Source organism: Podarcis pityusensis, assembly GCF_964106645.2.
Source record: "Podarcis pityusensis genome assembly, chromosome: 1".
NCBI classification, from domain to species: Eukaryota; Metazoa; Chordata; class Lepidosauria; order Squamata; family Lacertidae; genus Podarcis; species Podarcis pityusensis.
In genome coordinates, this window is record NC_138028.1 from 68,947,608 (window position 1) to 68,972,199 (window position 24,592).

The 24,592-nt window shown below is 42.6% G+C and overlaps 1 protein-coding gene and 1 long non-coding RNA gene across 2 annotated transcripts in view; one reads left to right on the forward strand and one right to left on the reverse strand.

Moving 5' to 3' along the window:
- Positions 1-3,465, reverse strand: part of LOC308481467 — a 130,645-nt gene extending 127,180 nt beyond the window's left edge. The window contains exon 1 of the long non-coding RNA XR_013988693.1: positions 3,264-3,465. This is a non-coding gene — a long non-coding RNA (uncharacterized lncRNA). The remainder of the gene's footprint in view (positions 1-3,263) is intronic.
- Positions 3,466-9,888: 6,423 nt separating this feature from the next.
- On the forward strand, positions 9,889-22,943 carry EIF4G2 (eukaryotic translation initiation factor 4 gamma 2; the record flags this gene model as incomplete). Its single annotated transcript, XM_080981884.1, has 22 exons — positions 9,889-9,923; positions 10,540-10,647; positions 11,160-11,225; positions 11,649-11,774; positions 13,447-13,549; positions 14,648-14,779; positions 14,871-14,937; positions 15,030-15,181; positions 15,358-15,468; positions 15,854-15,937; positions 16,026-16,124; positions 16,539-16,680; positions 16,780-16,940; positions 17,492-17,605; positions 18,052-18,177; positions 19,186-19,290; positions 19,424-19,639; positions 20,458-20,716; positions 20,914-21,118; positions 21,339-21,550; positions 21,715-21,836; positions 22,129-22,943. The coding sequence occupies 22 exons, from the start codon at positions 9,889-9,891 to the stop codon at positions 22,192-22,194; spliced, it is 2,811 nt and encodes a 936-aa protein (XP_080838010.1). The 3' UTR covers positions 22,195-22,943.
- Positions 22,944-24,592: the final 1,649 nt, after the last annotated feature.

Sequence of the window (24,592 nt, forward strand, 5' to 3'; positions counted from 1 at the left end):
ACAAGGTAGGATCACTGCACAAACTAGTCCTTTCAAAGTGCTTGGATCCGATTTATTAGCCAACCTCACAAACGTCCATTTAGAAACCATTTATACTAATTGACCAGACCTTATTGATTTCACAGAGAGTCAGTGCTTAACATCTAAATGAAAAGTTGCCAGGGCTTGAAGTCTGCTTACAAGTCAGGCTCTCTTGCCTGAAAGTCCATACTTATACAGTGGTACCTTGGGTTAAGAACAATTCGTTCTGGAGGTCCGTTCTTAACCTGAAACTGTTCTTAACCTGAGGTACCACTTTAGCTAATGGGGCATCCTGCTGCCCCCGCACCACCGCCACACGATTTCTGTTCTCATCCTGAAGCAAAGTTCTTAACCCGAGGTACTATTTCTGGGTTAGCGGAGTCTGTAACCTGAAGCGTCTGTAACCCAATGTACCACTGTACTCCCAGTTATGTGGGAGATGACTGAGTCAGTGGCAAAGAAATCGCACTCTGAACATGTTTGAAGGATTTTTATAATTACTGCACAGGCTCCGGAAATCAGCCTCACTAAAAAATACCAAGAGAGCCCTATTGAATATCCACTTAAACATAAACTCTCCTGAGACAACGTATTTTAATGTCAATAACAGTACTGATTGTTAGGATGCGAATAAGCAATCAACATTTCAAACTGCCAATTATTTTTCTTTGGCCTTGCTTTTGCATGCACGCCATACATTTAAAACATATGTATTCTATTCATGGCTACCCCCGAAAAATCCCAGCAACTGTAGTTTGCCCCTCATAGAGCTATAATTCACAACACCCTTAACAAACTATATTGAACAGGAAGAATTCAGCAGGAGAAACTTTTCCCAGCATACAGACACACTGATAATGAAAACTTCACCTGCTGGATTTCTGCCTGGTGGACCATTGTTAAAAGCACCAAAGCAAAGCCAGAAAAAAGTTGTCAGTCCTACTGTAGCTGCCTGTGAATACAGTAGTTGCATGTGGGGCTCTGGGTCATGGTAAACAAGGAGTTAATGCTAGTAAAGCTGTCCTATTCTTTATAGGTGTCAGAGGAGTACAGCAGGTGACAGAAAGTTAGTAGAAACATTGAATCATAGAATCAATTGAGAACTTTGGATTTCAAAAGGAAATGTTTGCTTGTTCAGTCTTTAAAAGTAATGATAAACATTATGGAAGGTGGGAAAAATCTTGATGGTTTAAAATATCCTGCTGAGTCATTCAGGCAGCTTCTCACTGTGCAAGTACTTGGGAATGTTAAGTAACTGGCTTGCTTGATTATATGCATAAATAATCTGCTATGTTTTGCATCTTGCAGATAGGTGACTAGTAGGTTGCTGCAGTCATTTCTGCTCGCTATGCATTTAAGTGTTATTTAAGAGTATTTAAGAGTAAGTGTCACTAGGAGGATTAGGTTTGTGGGGAGATTGTACTTCCCAAGCCGACAAACACATTGGATGCTATTTTTATTGTCACTATATTGCCTAAAAACTAAAGTCTGCTGTAGTAGAGAGAAAGACCAGAACCCACATCCCACTAAATGTCAGCCCGGTAAAAGCATTCTTAATGCCCTGTGTCTAGGAGACTCTGCCCCGCCCCCTTTTCCTGCTCTATCCCCTCCCCCCCACACTTTTGTTTTGTCTTGTGGGATATTTTGTGGAATTCCTCAGCTTCATCAGTTTCTATAGAAACCTTTATGTCTCTGATCAGCAACTAGATCTTTTGATACACTCCTTTGAAGGAAGGGGCAGGGCAAAAACCCTTGCCTTTTGAGAGCACACTGCACATTGTTCTTCTTCATATATTATGTAAGAAAACATTACTCTGGCCTTCACATAAAATAACGTGATAAAGAAAGCTTACAATCAATCAATCAATCAATGACACAAATTCTATAAATAAACTACGTAAGAATAACAGCCAAAAATCAATGTTGTTGCATTCTCCACATATCTGCGCAGTGAGACATTTCAGAGGTGCAATGCTTACCCGGGTTCAGCTTCCTCTGGAAGGAGGTTGCGGAAGGTTTCTGGCATTTTGTAGTGTTTGACTTTCTTTACAAACAGGCAGCTAGAGCAGGGGTGGAGGTACAGCTTAACCAAATCAACTGCACCACCACATCAGTTTCTTGGAAAGAGGCAGCTCCCCAAAAGCTTGCCTCTTTCTCCAAACTCAAGCTGTAGTTTCAATTATTTCTCTTCACTCACAGGCCTAGGCTGCATCTTCCGTAGAGGGCGAAGATATGCCCCCTACCACCTTGTCTGATTAAATTTTGTTCCTAGTTTGAACAATCCAGAGTGGTCCTGTATATAAAAATGAATGAAGAAATGGCACCCATTGTGTAACAACTGGCTCCAGTGGAGACACATCTGTCAAATATCCTAGGCTATTAATACTCCTCAGGCAATTCCAATACTTTGGCAAGGTATTGTGAGTCCTATTCACAGAAATCTGATACAGTGGTACCTCAGGTTAAGTACGGAGGTCCGTACTTAACCTGAAGCACCACTTTAGCTAATGGGGCCTCCTGCTGCTGCCGCGCCACCGGAGCACAATTTCTGTTCTCATCCTGAAGCAAAGTACTTAACCCGAGGTAATATTTTTGGGTTAGCGGAGTCTGTAACCTGAAGCGTATGTAACCTGAAGCGTATGTAACCTGAGGTACCACTGTAGTAATACCCAGGACAATATAATTCGTCTGCCACACTATACCCCCCATTCCTGTTATCATTCATGCAAGTTTATTTTCCTTCACATTTATAGTATGAGGGGATGTACTCTGTACAGTACTAGCAATTTGTGGGACAGGAGTTCAGATTTGATCCATAGAGTTATCTGTACTTGCTGCACGTCATTCAACATTTTCATTATATTCATAAATATTGTTAATGACTTTTTTTGTCTTTTTGTCTTATTGACTTATCTCCAGCTGTTTAGCATGCTCAAGCCACATCTGTCTGTTGGTGGTATACCACATATGTCGGCCAAAAAAAATCAGGAAACAAGTACAGTATCTCAAATGAACAAAACATAAAAGAGATCAGGTTCTGGTGCTCACTGATGCAATACTCTTTATAGTAGTTTAGTTTGTTTTGGAATAAAACACTTCTTGGTCCGTCCCCCCTTTCTCTCCACATCTGTGTTGAATTGTTCAAGAAGTGTTTTATAGATGTGGAGAGAATTTTTATTATTATTAAATTGCTCTATTTTTTCAAGCTAGTTCTTGACTTCCTTAAAATCTAATCAACTCACAAGGTTTTCAAGCTCCTAGTAAGAGTGTTTTGCTCCAAAGTAGGTTCAGTGTGAGATGGCAAACGGGTGCAGGCCCCTCCCTCAACAGATAAAGCTCGAGTAGAGAGGCCAGGAAAAGCATTATGAGTTAGAAGTTGGATGCAGAAAGACACCACCATCTCCACTGTTCCTCATTCCCAAAAGGAAACATAAACTCTCAATAAGCGCCTGGAACCCTTGGAATTTCACACCACTTGGAGACTGAGGTGGCATGCAACAATATTGAGCTACAATACAGAGTGTTTCATTATGAGCACCGGGGCCTTTTCTTTTTAGTTTTATTCCACACAGGTACCCTTTCCCATGTGCTCCATCAGAGATGAGGAACTTGTGGTCCTCCAGATGTTATTGAACTACAAATCCCTGACTACCGGCTATGCTGTGGCTGACAGGGGTTAGAGTAACCAATATCCGAATATTTACAGGTTCAACATGCCTAATAAAACTTAAAACTTTTCTGAACTCTTTACTAAGGCCTACATAGCTCTTCCCTTAGCGTCCTACTCTTGCGTCAGTGAAGGACCACATTGATGGGATGTCTGCTTTCATGGTGCACATTGGTGGTGCAGACTTTAATAATCAAGTTCACCTGAATCCTGCCAACTCTTCCATATACAGTTTCTCATGCATACTGTATAGGATTTCTACGATATTGCTAAGGTTTTATGGTTTTGCCAGAGTCCTATTTTCCATTCTTCAGCAGTGTGTCATGTATTTGGAATTAGATGCTGGCTTTTAGAAAGTAATTCACTTTGACTTTAAGGGGTGGGTGGGATCCAGTCTGTCACGTCAGCCACATTTTAGGAACTATGATAGAAACGGAAGATCTCCTGGCATACAGCATCATGTTTTTTCCAGCCATAGATGGCATGAGTCAGTCTTTAGAATATTATGTGATCTGCTGTGCAAGCCTAAGCTTGTTAATAGTGTCAAGTCTCATTGTGCTCAGGTTTACTTCCTAGTAAATGTGTTTAGTATTAGAGCCTTCATTGTAATATGTGGGCGATCTTGCTCTTGGTCTGGTTATTGTACTAAGGGTGTTTCTACACTAGCTCTTTTCTCCAATATGGGTACTACTTACCTAGTCTTACTGCATTTCTGTTTCCCCTCTGCCCAGGTGCTTACTATTCTGAGTGCTTGCTTGTAGCAATACAGTGGTACCTCAGGTTACATACGCTTCAGGTTACATACGCTTCAGGTTACAAACTCCGCTAACCAGAAATAGTACCTCAGGTTAAGAACTTTGCTCCAGGATGAGAACAGAAATCATGCTCTGGTGGCGCGGCAGCAGCAGGAGGCCCCATTAGCTAAAGTGGTGCTTCAGTTTAAGAACAGTTTCAGGTTAAGAATGGACCTCTGGAACGAATTAAGTACTTAACCCGAGGTACCTCTGTAGTTGAACTTTTGTCACAGCTGTAGTGTGATTGTCCTACCTTCCCCAACCCAAATCTAAGATGCTAGGAACAGTATTACTATTTCACCTGTTCTGGGACTTAAGAATGTTTGGTTATATAGTATGTAACCCCACACATTTCCATTACCTGGACAGCTCTCAACCATTGCAGTTCTAGAACATAGCCCCATGGAGATGCTGCAGTGAGTCCTGCTATAGCAGGCATCCCCAAACTCAGCCCTCCAGATGTTTTGGGACTACTATTCCCATCATCCCTGACCACTGGTCCTGTTAGCGACAGATGATGGGAGTTGTAGTCCCAAAACATCTGGAGGGCCGAGTTTGGGGGTGCCTGTGCTATAGCTTCAAGGCAAAATTTCCTTGAAGGCCTACACTGCAGCAATGAAGGTGAAGAAAAATGTCAGTTTGCTTTAAAATATATGTCTCAAGCTGAGCAGATAACATCACTTTGGGGGCAGGGTGAAGCACGGCTTGCCACTCTGCCTTTACAAGGAGGCGTCTTCCATGTAAAGGCAAAGCGAAATTGGCAAACTGATTGCCAGTTTCAGAGTTTTCAACCCTCTCTGTGTCAGCAGAGAAGTAGTAGGGCACAGGACAGGCAGATGAAGTTTCTCCCCAAAGAATCAACTGACAGGGGCACTTAAATTGGGAGGATAGTGACTTCCCTCCCTGGATCAGTAGTTGAAGCAATGCTGGCTATAGCAGGAACTATACTAGGAGGTGCCTTATTTTATGTTTATGTAGCGGAACTTTTATCTTTGGGAGAAGCTGATCCATCACATGGAAATATTTATTGCACAATTTAACAGGGCATCAATGCCGTGAGGCCCTTCTTTGTATGCCTCCTCCACGAGAGGTCTGGAGGGTGGCAACACAAGAACAGGCCTTTTCTGTGGTGGCTCCCCGTTTGTGGAATGCTTTCCCTAGGGAGGCTCGCCTGGCGCCTTCATTACATGTCTTTAGGCAGCAGGTGAAAACATTTCTTTATAACCAAGCCTTTGGCTGATTAACTTTCTATGGCCTTTTAAATGTGTTAGGGCAGGGGGGAATTATTGGTTTGTTTTTGTTTCGTTATGTATGTTGTGTTCTCCTTTTGTATTTTTCTGTTGTGAACCACTCTGTGATCTTCAGATGAAGGGTGGCATTCAAGTTAAACACACACACACACATCAGTGCTTATATAGCTTTAGGCCAACAATATCATCTGAAAACTATCTTAAAGTCTGTTCCAGCCATCAAAATTTTGAAAATCTCACAGACTCATAGAATTGTAGAGTTGGAAGGAACCCCAAGTGTCATCTAGTCCAACTCCTTGAAATGCAGGAATCTCAACTAGATAATACATGGCAGATGGCCATCCAGCCTGTTTAAAATCCTTCGAGAAAGGAGAGGCCACCACCTCTCACTGGTGTCTATTCCACTGTCAAACAGCTCTTACTGTCATAAAGTTCTTCCTGATGTTTAGTTGGAATCTCCTTTCTTGTAACTTGAATCCATTGGTTTGGGTACCAGCCTCTGGAGCAGGAGAAACAAGCTTGCTCCATCTTCCCTGTGACAGCTCTTTAGTTTTTCAAGGTGGCTATCATATCTCCTCTCAACCTCCTCTTTACCTTATATTTCTGTATCTAGGCTACTTCTGGACTGTTTAAAGCAGAGTGTGTAAAGTAGGTAAATTTTGTAAGGGAAGCATATCAAATGGAGGTTGTATAGAGATTTTGATGGTGTAGGTGTTCACCCACCATTGCTGAGTCATATGAAAAGTGCTTTATTTCTACTTATCCAGGAGCTAATAGAATGATATCTAAGCATATGCAGCAAACCATATTCCAAGGAGCAAGGGGCAAGTAATGTACCTTTCATGTTGCTTGATAGTGTGCTCGTGACATTTACATGAATCCTGTGGGAGTACATTACCTCTTTCCCCTAAAGGAGTAAAGAAGAAAGAGGTGGCAAGGCAAGTGAACAACAAATATTTTGTATGGTATACCACACTACTCCAAATGGTGGTAAATTCTGAGAGAGAACTTCTTAAAAGATACTTTTCTTGTGACGGGAAGAGTCCTGACTTATGATGTTTACAAACAGAGCATAGGAGAATAGATAGTCCATCAGACAACCAATGCTAACATTTAAAGCAAAATCCCCAGAAGCAAACAGGTGCCCTCAGCTTCTTGCTGGCCAACTGCAAAATCTCATATTTCTATTTCTTTGATGACTACATTTCTCTCTAGTTAACATAAAAGCGTAATAGAAGCCCTTCTAGATCAGGCCAAAGGCCCATCTACTCCAACATCGCAGTGACCAACCAGATGCTTATGGGAAGCTGGCAAGTGAGACCATACCAGCAGGTAGGGTGCAAGCTATAGCTAGGAGCCACCAGGCATCCTAGACCATCAATGCTCCCTTAAGCGAACAGCTTTTGAGATATCATAGACGTATCTTTAGCTACTGAGTTATACAAAACCCTAGAGGAATATCTTATTTGTACTCTTTGCATGGGCATTCTAGTGTATTTAACATCCTTACACTCTAGAACCTGAACAAGTTTTCTACAAGACACTCTGCACTGTGTTACAAAATGGAAATCTGTTTTGCAATTGCAATTTACCGGTATGTGTTAGACATTTAGATTCATGTCTTCTTGAGTCACATGAGCAGTGAATTCATCTAATATTGCACAAGTTTTGGATCATTGTGTAACTATGGTTAGGAGAACGTCACCAATAATTTTAATCTATACTGAATATGTATTGTCACTTTATAAAGGATAAGATATTGCAATTTTGTCAGGAATACAGTAGTACCTCGGGTTAAGTACTTAATTCGTTCCAGAGGTCTGCTCTTAACCTGAAACTGTTCTTAACCTGAAGCACCACTTTAGCTAATGGAGCCTCCCGCTGCCGCTGCGCCGCCAGAGCCTGACTTCTGTTCCTATCCTGAAGCAAAGTTCTTAACCTGAAGCGCTATTTCTGGGTTAGCGGAGTCTGTAACCTGAAGCGTATGTAACCTGAAGCGTATGTAACCCGAGGTACCACTGTACCTATGTTCATATAGTACAATTCAACATTTATTTATTTTTAAAAATCAAATTGTTGCCTTTAAAACATAGCATACGAAGTTTGGATTTATTCTTTTTTTCCCTTTCAAAATGCTTCCATTTTGTGGGAAATGGGATAGGTAGCAGGCAGTACTACACCCTGTGGCATTTTCAACACCTTGATAGTGAGCCCAATATAGATGCACAGCCTTGCCGAAATTATTATTTTTTTCTAAGTTCATACATTATTAAGTGCACTTGCAGTAAGAGCCAAAAGCTGGAGCCTTGAGCACTTTTTCTAGAATGCTGTTCATCAGCTCAACCCTATGAAATAAGTTTCGATGACTACAGATACTGGGCACAGAAGGATGTACTAAACAGAGCAAGGATAGCTTTCAGATCTTCAACGCTGGTACACTCACATTGTTCTGAAAATGCCCCCACACCATGTTCACCTATCCTTGTGAATTAGCATCGGACCACGGTTAATTTTCAGACACGGGTCATGCACATGACCAATCACTGCTACTTCCTAATGTAGTGCCTTAATCCTGCAGTTCTTAGGCATCAGAACAAAGCCATGGGGCGGTTTTGCCAGAAAACCACATCCAGGGAAATCTCCGTAGCACTGGACTTAGGATACGGGCGGGGAGGCTTGTGATACAATGAGAAAATAGCCGGGCTGCTTGCCAGAAACGGGCATAACTGCCTCTCCCTCCCAGTTTCTGTTACTGGAGGAAACGCGGTGATGGGGAAGGGGAAGAAAGGCATCCAGGCTGCCCCAATTGACCCGGTGCGCCATTTGCGCAACCTGCCACCCGAGGTTGTTTTCTACGCTAACTCGAGACTGTGCCCGTCTTTGTGAATGTGGTGCTGCACTGCGGCGCTGCTTCGCGTCAACCAACCGTACCTCGTCCGCCTCCTCAGCTCTGTGCCCGCCCCTTTCTCTCCTTGTGATTGGCCGCCTTGGCAGAGTGTCCCTCGGCGATTGGTAGCCGGCATGCTAAGGAGGGTTTGGCTGCGCGCTGTGTAATAAAGTTAGTGGGGCTGTCTCAGTACGCGCTAGAAGCGGCGGTGAGTTGGTCCGATCTCTATGGAGGTGACGGAGGGAAGCCCTCGGTGGCTGCTGTGGTGACTCGGAGGCCCGTCCTGCCATTTACGCTCTCCCCCCCTCCCTACCCCAGCCCCGATCCCCGGCTCCCTCTCCCCCTCCCTTCTCTCGCCTCTCCCCAGCCCTCGCCGCCGCCGGTCCTGGGGACGCTGACGAGACTCTAGGGAAGGTGAGGGGATCTCTGTTGTCGGTTAAGGTGATGGGTTGCGGGCGGGCGGCGGCGGAGCCCTCTCTGCTGGTACCTAGGAGCGCTCCGGCGCCGGTATTGCGGGTGGGGAAACGAGGAACGCTGCCGGGACCAGGCTGCCAACACGCAAAATGGCCGCTGCCTAAAACGGCCGCCATCTTGTCCTCGCTGCTGCACGTTCGCTCTGAGGCGCAAAATGGCGGCCGCCGCCGGGATCCCGGTTCCCTCAGCCGGCGTCTGGGAAGGCCTTGCCTTTGTCTGAGAGCAGCCGGCGTCGCGCGATGAAGGTGCGACGCCGATGTGCTGCGGTGTCTCTTCCTAACCTATTCATGCGCTGCAGAAGGGCAAGAGGGAGAGTAGTACCTCTGGTGGTTCATTTTCGGAGACCCCCCCTCCTGTTCTGTGGGACTGGGAGAAACGCCGCCGCCAGCCCCACCCGGCGGCCCCCTCATCTTAATACGTGTCTCCATCTCCTGCTGACCGGGAAAAGTCCCGTCCCCCGCCCTTTGGGTTCAGTCAGCGCGGCGGCTGGCCGCCGGTCGGGTTATGCCTGGCCGCCGAGAACAAAGAGCGGGCCTAGTCTCCGGATGGGCGCCGAGCCTGCAAACGGGCGGTGCCCTGCGGCCCGCGGGGAGGGAAGGGCCGGGGGTGGGTTGGGGAGGACGGGGGTTGGGGCGGGCTCGTGCCTGTTGGGAGATCGGGTGGGTGGGCCGCTTCCGCAGCCTTTTGTTTGGCAGTAGCCATGCCGCCTGGTCTCGCCTCCCTCGCACGCGGTTTTAAGGCTAGGCCGCCGCCTTGGGAGGACGGGAGCCACGTGTGGCGCTGATGTGGCGCTACATGAATGAAGGCTCCGATCTCGGCTTTACTCGGGAGTAAGCCTCCTGGAAGCCAGATGGGGCTATGCAGGGCGGAGAGCCTAATGCTAGATGTCGTAGCAAAGGAGCTCCGTTTGAGAGTGTCTACAGTGGTTTCCATTCTCTGTTGGGGGGGGGGAGGTTTTATGACCTGTTGTCTGTTAGTTTCTCCTCTTTTAAGTTTAAACCGTTCATATTAAACATATCCTCTGTAGACAGACTTGATGCTTGGTTCTCATAAGGCTACAATACAGGGTATTAAAAATTAAAATACAATATGTAGTTTTTCTTGTGTGTCACTTATCGAGATTCCTGGATTTTGAAGAGATTTATAATGCAGACTTTGTTTTGAATTAATGTTGTGTGCAAAATATAGATGGGCAGGCAGTAACATTCTAGGAAATTAATCAGAGTAGATGAGAGATCTAAGTTATTGACAATACAGTATATTGATTTATACTGCAGTCTTAGACATGTCTGTTCAGAAGTAAGCCCTGTTGAATTCAATGTGACTTGCACCCAGGTAAGTGGAGTTAGGATTGCAGCTTTGGGCTTTAACTCTTTATCGTTTTTGTTTTGCTAGTGAGACTTTGGTAATCAGAAACTTACAATGTAAACTTTGATTGTCTCCTAGGTTTTGTTTTTCCCTATCCTGTCAATTTATTATTCTTTTGAAGATTCTTCATTGTCAAGCCGCCAAAGTGGAGAGTGCGATTGCAGAAGGGGGTGCTTCTCGTTTCAGGTATGTAAAACTAGATTTTATGGTGAAGTAGATGGAAAAGCAAAGCAGCTTAATTGTTAATGCCTTCTGTTATTTAACAACCTTGATCTGCAGTTGGAAGCAAACAGTGCAGTCAAATGTACATGGCAAGTAGTGGTATTACACTAGTGCAACTGAACCGTTCAGGGCCTTATACAAGGGAGTCTAGTCTGTAGGGCATGGGGAATAGCAGCCAGCTTGTTTGTCAACAGGGTTACTCCTTTCCTCCCCTGTTAATAGTGTAATCAAGATAGGCAAGACCTGTAGCCCACAACTCACATAGATATAACTGTCAGAAAACCATACAAAGGGGCACAAGAAAATAGTACTGTGCCCAAGCCACTGAGCAAGTTGTTTCTTCCCCTACACTAGTCCCACTGCTGGAAAACTCCTTGGGTTGGTTGGATTCTGAAATACTAATCTAATACAAGTTGCTTTTGTTGCAAAACAACTCATAACTAACTGTCAAACGTTGGGGACTTTGTTTCTAATAGTGCTTCTTCGGGCGGAGGAGGAGGTAGGGGTGCACCTCAGCACTATCCCAAGACTGCCGGCAACAGGTATGTCAGCTTAGTATTTTGAATACTACCTTTGCTGTGGCTTCATGAAATGAATGAGAAACTACATTTGGGGATATTGAAGAAAAGTTGAAACATAAGGTTTAGTTTGCAAAGCTGTTAATTTCTCAGTCTGGTTGAGTGGTAAATTGGAAAGAACTAATCAGTGTAGCAATCACCAGAAAAACCTAAACCAGGAATTATTCAAATGATACTTCCGTTCCACATCTGTTGATATGTTACTTGTGAGATCCATGCTGCTGAAGAAGGTGGCGTAAAAAAGAAGGAAAAGGGAGTGGTAGAAATGTCATCCAGTCTTGAAAGCTGGTCTTGGTGGATTGTAGTTTTAAGTTGAACTTAAGTGTACTGAATTAACACGGGAACATATGAGTTCTAACCTTTGATTCTTTTTTTTACAAAATAAAGCGAGTTCCTGGGGAAAACCCCAGGGCAAAACGCTCAGAAATGGATTCCTTCACGAAGCACTAGACGAGATGACGACTCCGCAAATGACAAAGAAAGACACGATGCAATCTTCAGGAAAGTAAGAGGGTAAGTTCTGAGAAAAAGGAACTGAGAGTAGAAGCCTACGGCCAAGAATCGACTGATAGCTACAGATCAATATGTGAAATGCTCTTCCCGATGTGCTGCTTTTTTTGGCCGTTGGTTTTAAACCATATTTGGTTAGATCACAATCCTGCAGCAATTACTGGCAGTATTCCCTGTTGGACACTTGGATCAGGCATGCCCAAGTTGTGACCCACCAAGATGAATGCAGCCGATCTTGAGTGACCTCCTAGGATGCTTGACAATCATCTTGACACTCAGTTTCAGGCAGAAAGCAACACTAGAAAGCTTTTACTGAGCTGCTGCTGGTTTAGGGTCAGGTTGGTGGGTAAAAACAGCATGTGTTGGCATGGTGTAGGCCCTAGATCTAAAATTGTTGTGCCTTCAGGCATCCTAGCCCACAGTTCTGAAAGCTGCACACTTTGAGGTTGCCCATACTGTGCTAGACTTAATCTTCCAGTTTTGCCCCAGTCCCACATTCTCCTTGGCACTTGCATTTAGTAGTTTCATGTCTCTGCCACCCATGGTTTATTTAGATTATTGCTTCTTCTGCATGACCTTTGTGCGGTCTATTAAATGGATTCTGTACCTGCGCCGAGACCATCTAAAAAACTTAAAGCCAGCCTAGAGTTTTGACAGGTACCCCACCTGTCAGGCACACAAAGCAAGGGATGTGCCTCCTATCTTACGCTTTTTTGACTGCTGCAATAGTAGGACCGTTCAGAAAACTGCCATCACCTACTTCTGACTACCCATGGTGGGATTCACCTAACCAGGCCCATCAGTGAAGGCCTTTTGCAAATATTTGTGCAATGTTGTGAAGGTTTGCCCGAGTTGTCTCTTGCTTGTTTCAAGCTATATTCATCTGTCCTTACTATAGTTTTGGTTTTGTTATCTGCTATACTCCCTTGCTTCAGTATCTTTGTAACTTAGTTTTCTTATATCCTTCGCTGTCCTCAGCCTGTCCTATCGTGGGGTTTTAAACCAGCAATACTCATGTTCCTTCACAGAAGTTGAACTGTAATCTACTTAGTTTTTGAGTAGCTCTATATTTGGTGCCACCACACCGCCTCAGCGAGTTGATGATGGAAGCTTTATTTATGCGAGCTCAGTACAAAATAGATAGAATACACAATATGTTTGCAACTTTTCCTGCAAAAATTGCATTGGAACACAAACTGTTAGGAAAAGCTAGTACTGGTTATGGATTCCTAGACATTTTTTAAAGCCACCTATAATAGACAGAAGGGACACGGGTGGCGCTGTGGGTTAAACCACAGAGCCTAGGACTTGCCGATCAAAAGGTCGGTGGTTCAAATCCCCCCAACAGGGTGAGCTCCCGTTGTTCGGTCCCAGCTCCTGCCAACCTAGCAGTTTGAAAGCACGTCAAAGTGCAAGTAGATAAATAGGTACCGCTTCAGCGGGAAGGTAAACGCCGTTTCCGTGTGCTGCTCTGGTTCGCCAAAAGCGGCTTAGTCATGCTGGCCACATGACCCGGAAGCTGTACGCCGGCTCCCTTGGCCAATAAAGCGAGATGAGCGCTGCAACGACTGGACCTAATGGTCAGGGGTCCCTTTACCTTTATAATAGACAAAGCTATAAAAAAAGGGATTCTGCAGAGATGCTTATACAGTTTCCTTGTTTTGTTTCCTTTCAGCATATTAAATAAGCTTACTCCTGAAAAGTTTGACAAGCTATGCCTTGAGCTCCTCAATGTGGGTGTAGAGTCTAAGCTCATCCTAAAGGGGATCATACTGCTGGTAAGTGAATATACACTTATTAGAAAAGTTATGATTAAAAAAAGTAATTTTCTACCATATAATGCAGGTGTAACGTGGGGGGGGGGGGAACAAGCTTGAAAGTTACATATCTAGAACAGCTTTAGTACTGTTCCTCGCTTGATCCAGATTGGATAGAGTCCCTTATCTAATGTCCATTAAAGGGGATAGCAGGAGGACTCAAAACATCACAGACCTTTTCATCCAATCCAATTATGCTTCGGTTGTGAAATAAAGTTGTTCTAAAGAGGAACTACACCCCAAATTAAATTTCTACAAACAGCAACTTTGGGTCTGGTCAGTGGTTGTCTGAGCAACCACTGTGTTTATCTGTGCTTGCAACCTTTCTTCACTTAGCAAGTAGTGTTGCATTTTCATGAGCTGATACAATAATCCTTGTGACCACTCATAGAAGAGACTTAAGTAAACCAGATTAGTTTGTAATTTGACTTGCATAAACAGAAAATGGTTATAAACCCTTTTATAACTATTTGAGATGAAATACTGTTGTAAACAATTTTAGTTCTTGGGAACAAAAATTTTCAGGTTTTTAACATTGCATTATCTTACATCTTGAGGAACAATTCTTGCACTGTATTGGAGCAATGAGTGTAGCTCCACAGCAATATCCCAACCTCTGTATCCAGCTCTATGACAACATTGGATGGAGGGGGAGGCAAGAGTATGGTTATCTGGTATCCCACAACTGTCCTCGCCAGTTGAGAAACAGCAAAATAATTTGCCTAGTGTGGGGCACTGCTAAGGCAGTCTGGCAACCAGTCAAATAAAAGCCAGCTCTTTGCTTCTCTTACTCATTGTGGGATCCCAGAGTTAGGGTATCTATGGGTGTGTGCTACAGTCACATCAAAGTAAGCCTTGTGTCTCGAAATTTAGTGAATAGCCAATATGCTTGCATTGCACTGATTGATAACATTGGAAGGGGGTAGGGAAAGGGTGGTGTTGAACCTGCAGCTGTGCGCTTAGCATATCATGCACAAATGAAGCAACATGGGATCTGCTGCTGAAGAGTTATTTATACTCTGGTTCTTCCAAATAATTCGGGAAAGCCTTTTTCTCTAGATCGTAGACAAAGCCCTTGAAGAGCCAAAATATAGCTCGCTATATGCTCAACTATGTCTGCGACTGGCAGAAGATGCACCCAACTTTGATGGCCCATCAGCAGAGTGTCATCCAGGACAGAAGCAAAGCACAGTGAGTACAAACGTCTTGTCAGACTAATGCCAATGTGAGAATTAGTTTTGTGTAACTACAAGGTGTTAAATTACTGCCTTTTTATTTCTAGACATTCAGACGCCTCTTAATTTCTAAACTTCAGGATGAATTTGAAAACCGCACCAGAAATGTTGATAGTAAGACTTCAAAATAATTTTAATGTAATTCCTGTTTTGCTTCATATGTTATACAAACAGAACAACATCTTTTATCTCTCTCTTTTTTAAAGTCTATGATAAGCATGATGCCCCCCTCCTCCCCGAGGAGGAGGAACAGAGAGCCATTGCTAAGATCAAGATGCTGGGAAACATCAAATTCATTGGAGAACTTGGCAAGCTTGATCTTATTCATGAATCTATCCTTCATAAGTGCATCAAAACAGTAAGTGGTGCTTTTTCTTCATTTAGGCAGAAAATTCTAATTCTATGTGGAATAATAACTGGCAACGTATTACATTGATATTTAGTTTAGTGAGATTTTATGTGACATGTACTGAAATGGTAACAAAAAACGAGTTAGTAGGTGCAATTTTAATTTTTTTGCTTTAAAAAATTCAGCTTTTGGAAAAGAAGAAGAGAGTCCAACTCAAGGATATGGGAGAGGATTTGGAGTGCCTCTGTCAGATAATGAGGACAGTAGGACCTAGACTAGACCATGCAAAAGCCAAGGTAAACATTGCCTAAATTGCGTAGGTTTGTTGCTGTCTTGTAGTTTTTATGTTTATGCTCTTAGGAAACAATATAATGGTTTTGTGTGCTGTATTTTATTTATGGCAGCTTATTATTTTATACAGAAGTATTGCTATGTCAGTCTGGAGTAGACATTGATGAACTTGCACTGTAAAATGTTCAGTAGTAAATAACTGCTTTACAGCAGGACTGTTAACTAGGAAAAATTGAAGGCCAGAACCAAGACATTTCCTCTGGTCTTATTTAGACTTGTACGTAGAATGTTCTGGTTCCAATTTCTGTATAAATTTTAAAGAAGCTTGCTTCTGATGATGTATGTTGTAAGCCCTTCACTTGAATACACATTGCAAATTTCTCTCAACAGTCCTTAATGGATCAGTACTTTGCCCGTATGCGCTCCTTGATGATGAGTAAGGAATTGCCGGCAAGGATTCGTTTCCTGCTGCAGGTAAGAGCATAAAATTGTTTATTTTGGCAGGTTATGTATTTTTGGCATATATCCTTGAACTTAATATTCTGTTTTTTTATTATTTAAGGATACTGTGGAGTTGAGAGAACACCGTTGGGTTCCTCGCAAAGCTTTTCTTGACAATGGACCAAAGACTATCAATCAAATCCGTCAAGATGCAGTGAAAGTACGTATTTATCTAGGCAAATGCTGCACCTAGGTATGTGGCTCAACAGACATGCTGCTGTCTGGTTGAGGAACCCTGCTGAATAGGATGAGCTGTGGTATTGGGAACGGGACGGTGGGGGGGTATTACCTGAAAATCGGATGAAAACTGATTCCATGGGCAGAGCTCATGCTCTAGTTGTCCCCACTCAGCTACTGGGAATCAGTTGTGCCGTATCACCCCATTCGGCTGGGGTTACTTGACCTTTGGGGTGGTGGGTTACCGGCCGCAGTGAGGAGAGGCAGGGAGGTTTGCTTCTGTGAGCCTTTATTACATGTGCTTATATCTGGATCTATCCCAGTGGGTATCTACTTATCATAGACTTGGGATCTCCTGTTTTAACTTAATTACATAATTTAACATTTTGTTTTTAAGGATCTGGGAGTTTTTATTCCTCCTCCTATGTCTCAAGGAATGAGAAGTGACTTCTTTCTGGAGGGACCGTTCATGCCACCCAGGATGAAACTTGACAGGGATCCACTTGGAGGGCTTGCTGATATGTTTGGACAAATGCCTGGTAATTCCTTCAACTTTAGGAAGTAATAATATCTTTTCAATGCACTTTATGTAGCTATGTTAAGATACTGTAGGCTGATTGTTTGTTTTTATTAAACAGGTAGCGGAATTGGTACTGGTCCAGGAGTTATTCAAGATAGATTTTCACCCACCATGGGGCGACATCGGTCAAATCAACTTTTCAATGGCCATGGGGGACACCTCATGGCCCCTGCTCAATCCCAGTTTGGAGAACTAGGCAAATCCTTTTTGAAAAATCCAGTAAGTGATCTTAGTGAAAGCAATACTACGCATCTGATTCTTGCAAATTCCTTGATAAGAAGGATAAATAATTTAATAAGTTGCTTAATGTTAAATAAGCTTCACAGAAGGCTCTTAACAATTAATTCTTTCCTACTCAAGTAGTAGGTTCCAAGGCTTTCTGTTCCACAATTGATAAAACTAAAATTCTGCCATCATTTGTCTGAAGTAACTATTGTATCTTATGAATCCGCATTAGTGGTTGTAAAGATTGAGCTGTGAACCAAAAAGTTCCCAGGTCGTGTTTCACCTCTGCCATGCTTGAGCAAGCCATTGCATCACACATATTTATACTCACTCTATCAAAATGATCTCCAAAGTAGCTTAACATACATTACTTCCTTGCTTTGAAATGAATTGTTATTATCTCTTGATAGCGAAGATAATACTGACCTTAACAGTATTGTTGTAAAGAATGCACGTGAAGTACTTTAGACACTTAACACTATATAAAAAGAGCAAGTACTGGGATGTGGTGGTCTTCATCTCCCTTTCACTCTCCTTGAAAACAGGGGCAAAGCCAACTATACCATAATCAGAATCAGGGACTTCTATCCCAACAACAAGGGTCGTCCAAGGATATGCCGCCACGGTTTTCTAAGAAAGGACAGCTTAATGCAGATGAGGTATACACTTAAGTCTGAACAGACTTGGTCCTAAATGAAATGCCCGATGATTATAAAAAGACGCGTTATTATGAGGACCAATGCTGGAACTCCCTCCCTAACTTCTGCCTCTTAACTTTTTTCTCTTTTTTCTCTTTCCGCCTGCCCCTTTTCCTCTTCTTCCTTCTCCCCTCCCCCGGGAGTCTCCAGTGTCCTGTGAACAAGATTATGAGATATGAGGGCAATATGTTCATAAAGAAAGAGCAGTTGAAGTACACTGAAAATTTCAGATAATGGTTGGGGGCATAAAGGGCCATGGTAAAATGGCATCTCCCTCAAAACTAGTTCCCTACTTAGTCATGCTGTTGCTGAGGCTTATTAAATGCTTGTGGATAACGTGCAACACTCGCTACAACACTAACGGAACTCTTGCTACAGAATTCTTAACCTCTCCTCTCTCTCCACAGATTAGCCTGAGGCCTGCTCAATCTTTCCTAATAAACAAAAACCAAGTGCCAAAGCTTCAGCCCCAGATAACTATGATTCCTCCCAGTGCACAGCCACCACGTACTCAGACACCACCTTTGGGACAGGTAAAGTTACCCATGGATGACAGCTGTGGTTAATGTTGTAGCTGGGTGGAAAGTTAGAGAATTATGACCACTTCCCTGGAGCATGTGGAATGCCGTCTCCAGGGAGGCTTGCATGGCGCCTTCATTACATATCTTTAGGCACCAAGCAAAAACATTCCTGTTCATGCAGGCATTTGACAATCTATGGCCTTTTAAGCTATGGCAGGGGGAGTATCGCTTTTCTTAACTATTGTGTGTGCTGTTTAATATAACCCACCCAGATGAAGATGAAGGTATAGAAATTTTAATAGTAACCTGGCAGCCCACTACCTTTAATGTGGCTGTGGGGATTGAGAACACAGTATCCTGAATAAGACTCTCCATAAGAGAGTTGCAGCTTATGTCTTCAGCAAGTCTGTCCTTATATTTAAATGTTCAGAAGACCAAAAGCTTTTACAGCAGGACCCTTTTCTCCCCATGCTTGCTTGTTTGGGAGTATGTTGAAGTAAACTTGGAGACTTCTCTTGTGACCCTAAATTATGGAACTCTCTTTGCCACAGAGGTGTGCATGGTTTCCATGCTGTAAATTTCCAAGCATGTTTTAAAAGCTTGAGCTGCTTCCCCCCCTCCCTCCCTCTACCATGGGAAGCTAAATCAGTTTGTTGTTTGCAGCTGGCCAACCCCTTAGATAATAGTTATGCTCCTGTGTTGGAACGTTTCCATACTGTTCTGCACCACCTTGGGTGCACCCTGCCCACCAAAGGTGACTTTTAAATGATTTTTTTGAACAGAACATGTGTGTGATTAGGCCTAATGGAAAAGTGCTGGCTTTCATTGTGGAATTTTGGTCCTTTGTTGTGGGTACTCTAGGAAGTTTGGGCACAACACCCTGGTAGTGGGTCCATGTCCGTTTTGAGAGTTGTGTGGCCAAATAATTCAGAGTTTGAATCCAGCAACTTAAATTGTTTCTGAGTAAATAACACTTTGTCACTTGTTTAATTTTCTAATGAGGGCTTTTTACTTTTCAAGCCACCTCAGCTTGGTCTCAAGACAAATCCACCACTTATCCAGGAGAAACCTGCAAAGACAACTAAAAAGCCACCACCTTCTAAGGAAGAGTTGCTCAAAATGACAGTAAGTTTCACTAAGTATTCTTGTGTAGGCAGCTTCCAGCTTCCTATGGCTGTTAAATCACTTTGAGACCTTTGGGTAACAAGTATAATAAATAATGCTATCATTATTAAGAGCAAGCATTTTTTTCTTTCAGGAAACTGTTGTAACTGAATATCTGAACAATGGAAATGCCAACGATGCAGTCAATGGTGTGAGAGAAATGAGGGCGCCAAAACACTTTATCCCTGAGATGCTAAGCAAAGTAATACTTCAATCATTGGATCGATCAGATGAAGATAAAGAAAAAGCAAGTGCTCTGATCAATTTACTTAAGCAGGAAGGGATAGCCACTAGTGACAACTTCATGCAGGTACTATATTTGTAATAATTTTGAGCTCTTTTGTGGTCTCATTATATATATATTGTGCTTTTTAATCATTTGATTAAGCATCTTTTCCCCATTCATATAGGTGATCCGTGTCTTAAAACTGAGTGGGACCTCTTATTTCAGTGAAGGGGGATCCATGGATAGGTTGTTCTGTCCACTGCTCACTCTACTGGGCAGGCTGATGCAGATTATGATACGTCCCCCTTCATAGCGGGATGGACAGCCCATCTCCTTGAGTACTTCCAGTCCAGATCTGCTGCTCTGTGCTCTCTCAAGGATATTCTGTTGTGGACTGCATAATGGGCAGGATCAGGAACAACCCTTTAACCTCAGGTCCTGGGGGAAAGTGCAGCCCTGTAGGCCCCAGCCTGGCCTTTGGGGCTCTTCTCCAGAAACACCACCTTCCCAAGTGGCCCTATTCTATACCTGGCTGAATTGTGTCCTTAAATTATCATAATAGTTCTAGATTGGCTCAGTGGAGGTGTACAGAAATCTGAGTTTTGTGTAGCTATACAAAAATTACATCCATAGCCCTGCCCGCTTTCTCTTTTGGCAAAATGGCATTTGGCTCCCAGTGTGAATAAAGGTCCCCCCCCCCCCCCCCCCGGTTTTAAATGGCTTGGAAACTAGTAGGAAGGAAGGAACTTGGAGGTGGAAGCATGTAGCAGGCTCTGGATGCCCACTTGAATATTTGAGATCTCTAGACTTGTTCTTTGTTTACATTGTTTGGCTGCCCTAACATGTGGACATGTAATAAAAAGATAATGAATGCAAACAAATTTTTCTTTTTTTTCTTTCAGGCATTCCTAAATGTATTGGACCAGTGTCCTAAACTGGAGGTAGACATCCCTCTGGTAAAATCCTATCTAGCACAGTTTGCAGCCCGTGCCATAATCTCAGAACTAGTGAGCATCTCAGAACTAGCTCAACCATTGGAAAGTGGCACCCATTTCCCCCTCTTCTTGCTTTGCCTTCAGCAGTTAGCTAAGCTACAGGACCGTGAATGGCTAACAGAACTCTTCCAACAGAGCAAAGTCAATATGCAGAAGATGCTGCCTGGTAAGGGAACAAAATGTTGTTTCATTTATTTTTATTTTTCTAAGACTGTAACTGGGCCTAATACATAAAAAGTTGGGAAATAACACATTAAAGACTTAACTCTTCAAATTGTGAAAAAAAGCAGGGATGGCCACAACATTGGGTTAGGTGACAAGCCTCAATGTTAATTTGGATTTTTTTTTAATAATTTGTTACAGAGATTGACCAGAATAAGGATCGTATGCTGGAGATCTTGGAAGGAAAAGGACTTAGCTTCTTGTTTCCACTTCTAAAACTGGAAAAGGAGCTCTTAAAGCAAATAAAGTTGGATCCATCCCCTCAAGCGATCTATAAATGGATTAAAGACAACATTTCACCGAAACTTCATGTAGATAAGGGATTTGTTAATATTTTGATGACCAGGTAAGATGCACATCTTAAAGCAGTTCTGTACCATGAATGTCCTTGCTTTAAGTAGGTGTGCTTTATAATATGTGGGGTTAATATTGGGGTTCACAAATCTCTTAAATTCATAATTTATATCAAGGAGTCCTTGTTAGTCTTTCAAGATATAGTGCATGTCTTCTTGCAGGGACAGTGGTTGTCTATAAACAGTTGAGTCAAACGTATGCTATTGTTTCAGTTTCTTGCAGTATATTTCTAGTGAAGTAAACCCACCTAATGATGAACCAGATTCTTCATCTGCTCCTTCTAAAGAGCAGTTGGAGCAAGAAAAACAGCTGCTTCTTTCCTTTAAGCCGGTAATGCAGAAGTTCCTTCATGACCATGTTGATCTACAAGTGAGTGCCCTGTATGCGCTCCAAGTGCACTGCTACAACAACAATTTTCCAAAAGGTATGGGTTCAATCTTCTGTTTCTCCATGCAGGAGAAAGCCCTTGAGCCTCATCTTGTTATGTGAGGGTTTGGGGAGAATTCTAGCAAACATATGCACTGCAATCTGCACTATTGGTGTTTAAAAAAAACCAGAAAAAAATTGTTGTGCTTGGTTTGTTTTTAGGCATGTTATTGCGCTTCTTTGTTCATTTCTATGATATGGAAATCATTGAAGAAGAAGCTTTTCTGGCATGGAAAGAAGACATTACTCAAGAGTTTCCAGGGAAGGGCAAAGCTTTGTTCCAGGTAAACCATCTCTTTGTAATCTCTTAATTTGCTGCTACAATAAGTTCTATAGTTGGAATTTATTTGAAGTATTTGAACCCTGTAAAGCTGGCAAACGAGGGCATTGGAATCTGCCTTGCCAACAAATTCAAAATTTTGATTTATATAAAGCTAAAAGGGTAAAATGATTAAATTTACTTTTCTTTGATTTGTAGTATGTGGTGATTTAATAACGTGCAGGGCCAGTCTCCATGAATATGTGATAAACCATTTGTCATTCTTGACTGTTAATGTTATAATGGCTTAATTACAGGTAAACCAGTGGCTGACCTGGCTGGAAACTGCTGAGGAAGAAGAATCTGAGGAAGAAGCTGACTAAACCAGCCAAAGCCTTAAATTGTGCAAACATACTGTTGCTATGATGTAACTGCATTTGACCTAACCACTGCGAAAACTCATTCCGCTGTAATGTTTTCACAATATTTAAAGCAGCAGTAGGTCAATAGGACTTGCTTCTGCATAAGGGTTTTTGTAGTATGTCTTAATCATAGTCTACCATAAAAATATTTTAGAGTATATTTAATGTTTAGATAACAGTGTATTAGCAGCATGCAATAATTACATCATAAGTTCAGAAGCAGTCTGTGTAAGGATCTTCTTTGATGCCAGTTACCATAGGCTGTTCGTTAGAAATCTGAATAGCAACACTGAATACTGTAGAAATGCACTTTGCTCAGTGTAATACTTGAGTTGTTGCAATATTTGATTATCCATTTGGTTGTTACAGAGAATCCTTAACTGTAATCGATGGTGGTTGCCGTAATAGTATATTGCCTGTATTTCTACCTCTAGTAATGGGCTTTATGTGCTAGATTTTAATATCTTTGAGCCTGGGCAAGTGCACAAGTCTTTTTAAAAAGAAACATGGTTTACTTGCACAAAATTGATCATTTTGAAGAGGTGGATAAATGCCCTTGGAAGTGGTCTTTGTGGGTGTGAAATAAAATGGTGAGAAACTGAATTGGTCCCTATTATAGTATTGAAATTAAGTCTACTTAATTTATCAAGACATGTTCATGCCCTGATTTTATATACTTGTATCTATCAATAAACATTGTGATACTTGAATATCTGTTGAAATGGCTGCTCTTTAAAATTTGTTTGCCAAAGAAAATAGATATTGAAGCTGGAATTACTTGACAGGCTTTCTGAGTGGTCCCCATCTTTGTGTAATCTGAATGAAGACAAACATGCTTTGGGGGGGTGCACTAGCATGCCGTAATGCATGCTTTAGAATAATCTATAGGGCTGGAGTGCAAGTGGCATGTATTAAGCTCTTGATGAGGCTAGCAGCTTCTAGAACATTGCCAAAAATTAGTTTGAGGGACTGGCAGGGATTAAGCATGCAGGTACATCCTTAGAATTCCCCGATCATTGCCTCGTGATACCACAGGTTGTAGCAACAGCCACTACCTTAAATGGCTTACTTTTAAAAAGCATTTGATTTATCCTGCATGTAACTCCCAATATATTAGCTTCTGGGGGACAAATGTGAAAATAATCATGGCGCTGCTCAAAGCCATCTGGTTAACTTGGTGGAAACAATTCTGGAAGACAAAAAAATTGTCTGATCCAGCAACAGCTTCTTATTTCACAAAAATAAAAAGCAACTGCAAATAATCACCAGGAGTCTAAAACATGCTAATAATACTGTGTAGCAAACTAAATTTTGCCTGCATAGTTTTCCTAAATCTATTCAAAGGTTGGCTTTTTCATCCTTTTAAAGCAAGAGACATTTTTATGTCCTGTTATGGCCAATGGATGCTCTTGTTCAACCGTCTAAACCCCAGGCAGGCAGAAGACCCTCTGAGGTGGACCTCGGTGTCTGGGCTGAATGATGGGGATGGAGATGCTCCTTCAGGTATACTGGGCCGAGGCCATTTAGGGCTTTAAAGGTCACCAATGCTTTGAGTTGTGCTCGGAAACTTACTGGCCAGTGAAGATCATTTAGGACCAGTGTTATATGGTCCCGGCAGCCATTCGTAGTCACCAGTCTAGCTGTCACATTTTGGATTAGTTGTAGTTTCGGAGTCACCTTCGAAGGAGCATATTGTAGTAGTCCCAAGCTGGAGATAACCAGAGCATGAGCCACTCTGGGAAAATGGTGCGCAAGCAGGTAGGGTTCTGCTGGCACACCAGACGGACCTGGTAGACAGCTGCCCTGGACCCAGAAGTGACCTGCCACCATGGACAGCTGTGAGTCCAGAATGACTCCCAGGCTGCACACCTGGTCCTTCATTCAGTGCTGGTGGGGAGAAAACAGCTTTGCTACTGATTGCTCTGGGCAAAAGTCTCCCGCTTGTGTTTCTAATGTGTATCCACAATCCTCTTAAAATTGGTCCCCTATAGGGCAGCAGAAGCTGGCCAATATATTAGCAATGCACTGCTTTAGTATGTATCTGTTTTTGTTCATATTTTAAAACATAGGTTTTTGTAACAATCATTAGCTATGTGTTTATTTTTGTTCACGCAAGCTTCTGGTAGGCATGGAGTTTCCTACTAGAGCCCACCAGGGCATCACCAGGTCAATTTGCTTCTGTAGGAGAAACTACCTTCCACCTTGTAGACTAAAGTGGAAGCAGCTGGCAACCGCAAAATCTGATGGGGATCTATGACACACAAGTAGGGCTACTCTGCATTATCCATAGATCTGTACATTTGCAATCAACTGTCGGCAAAAATAAAAACTAGAATGACATAAAAAGACTGTGCATGCA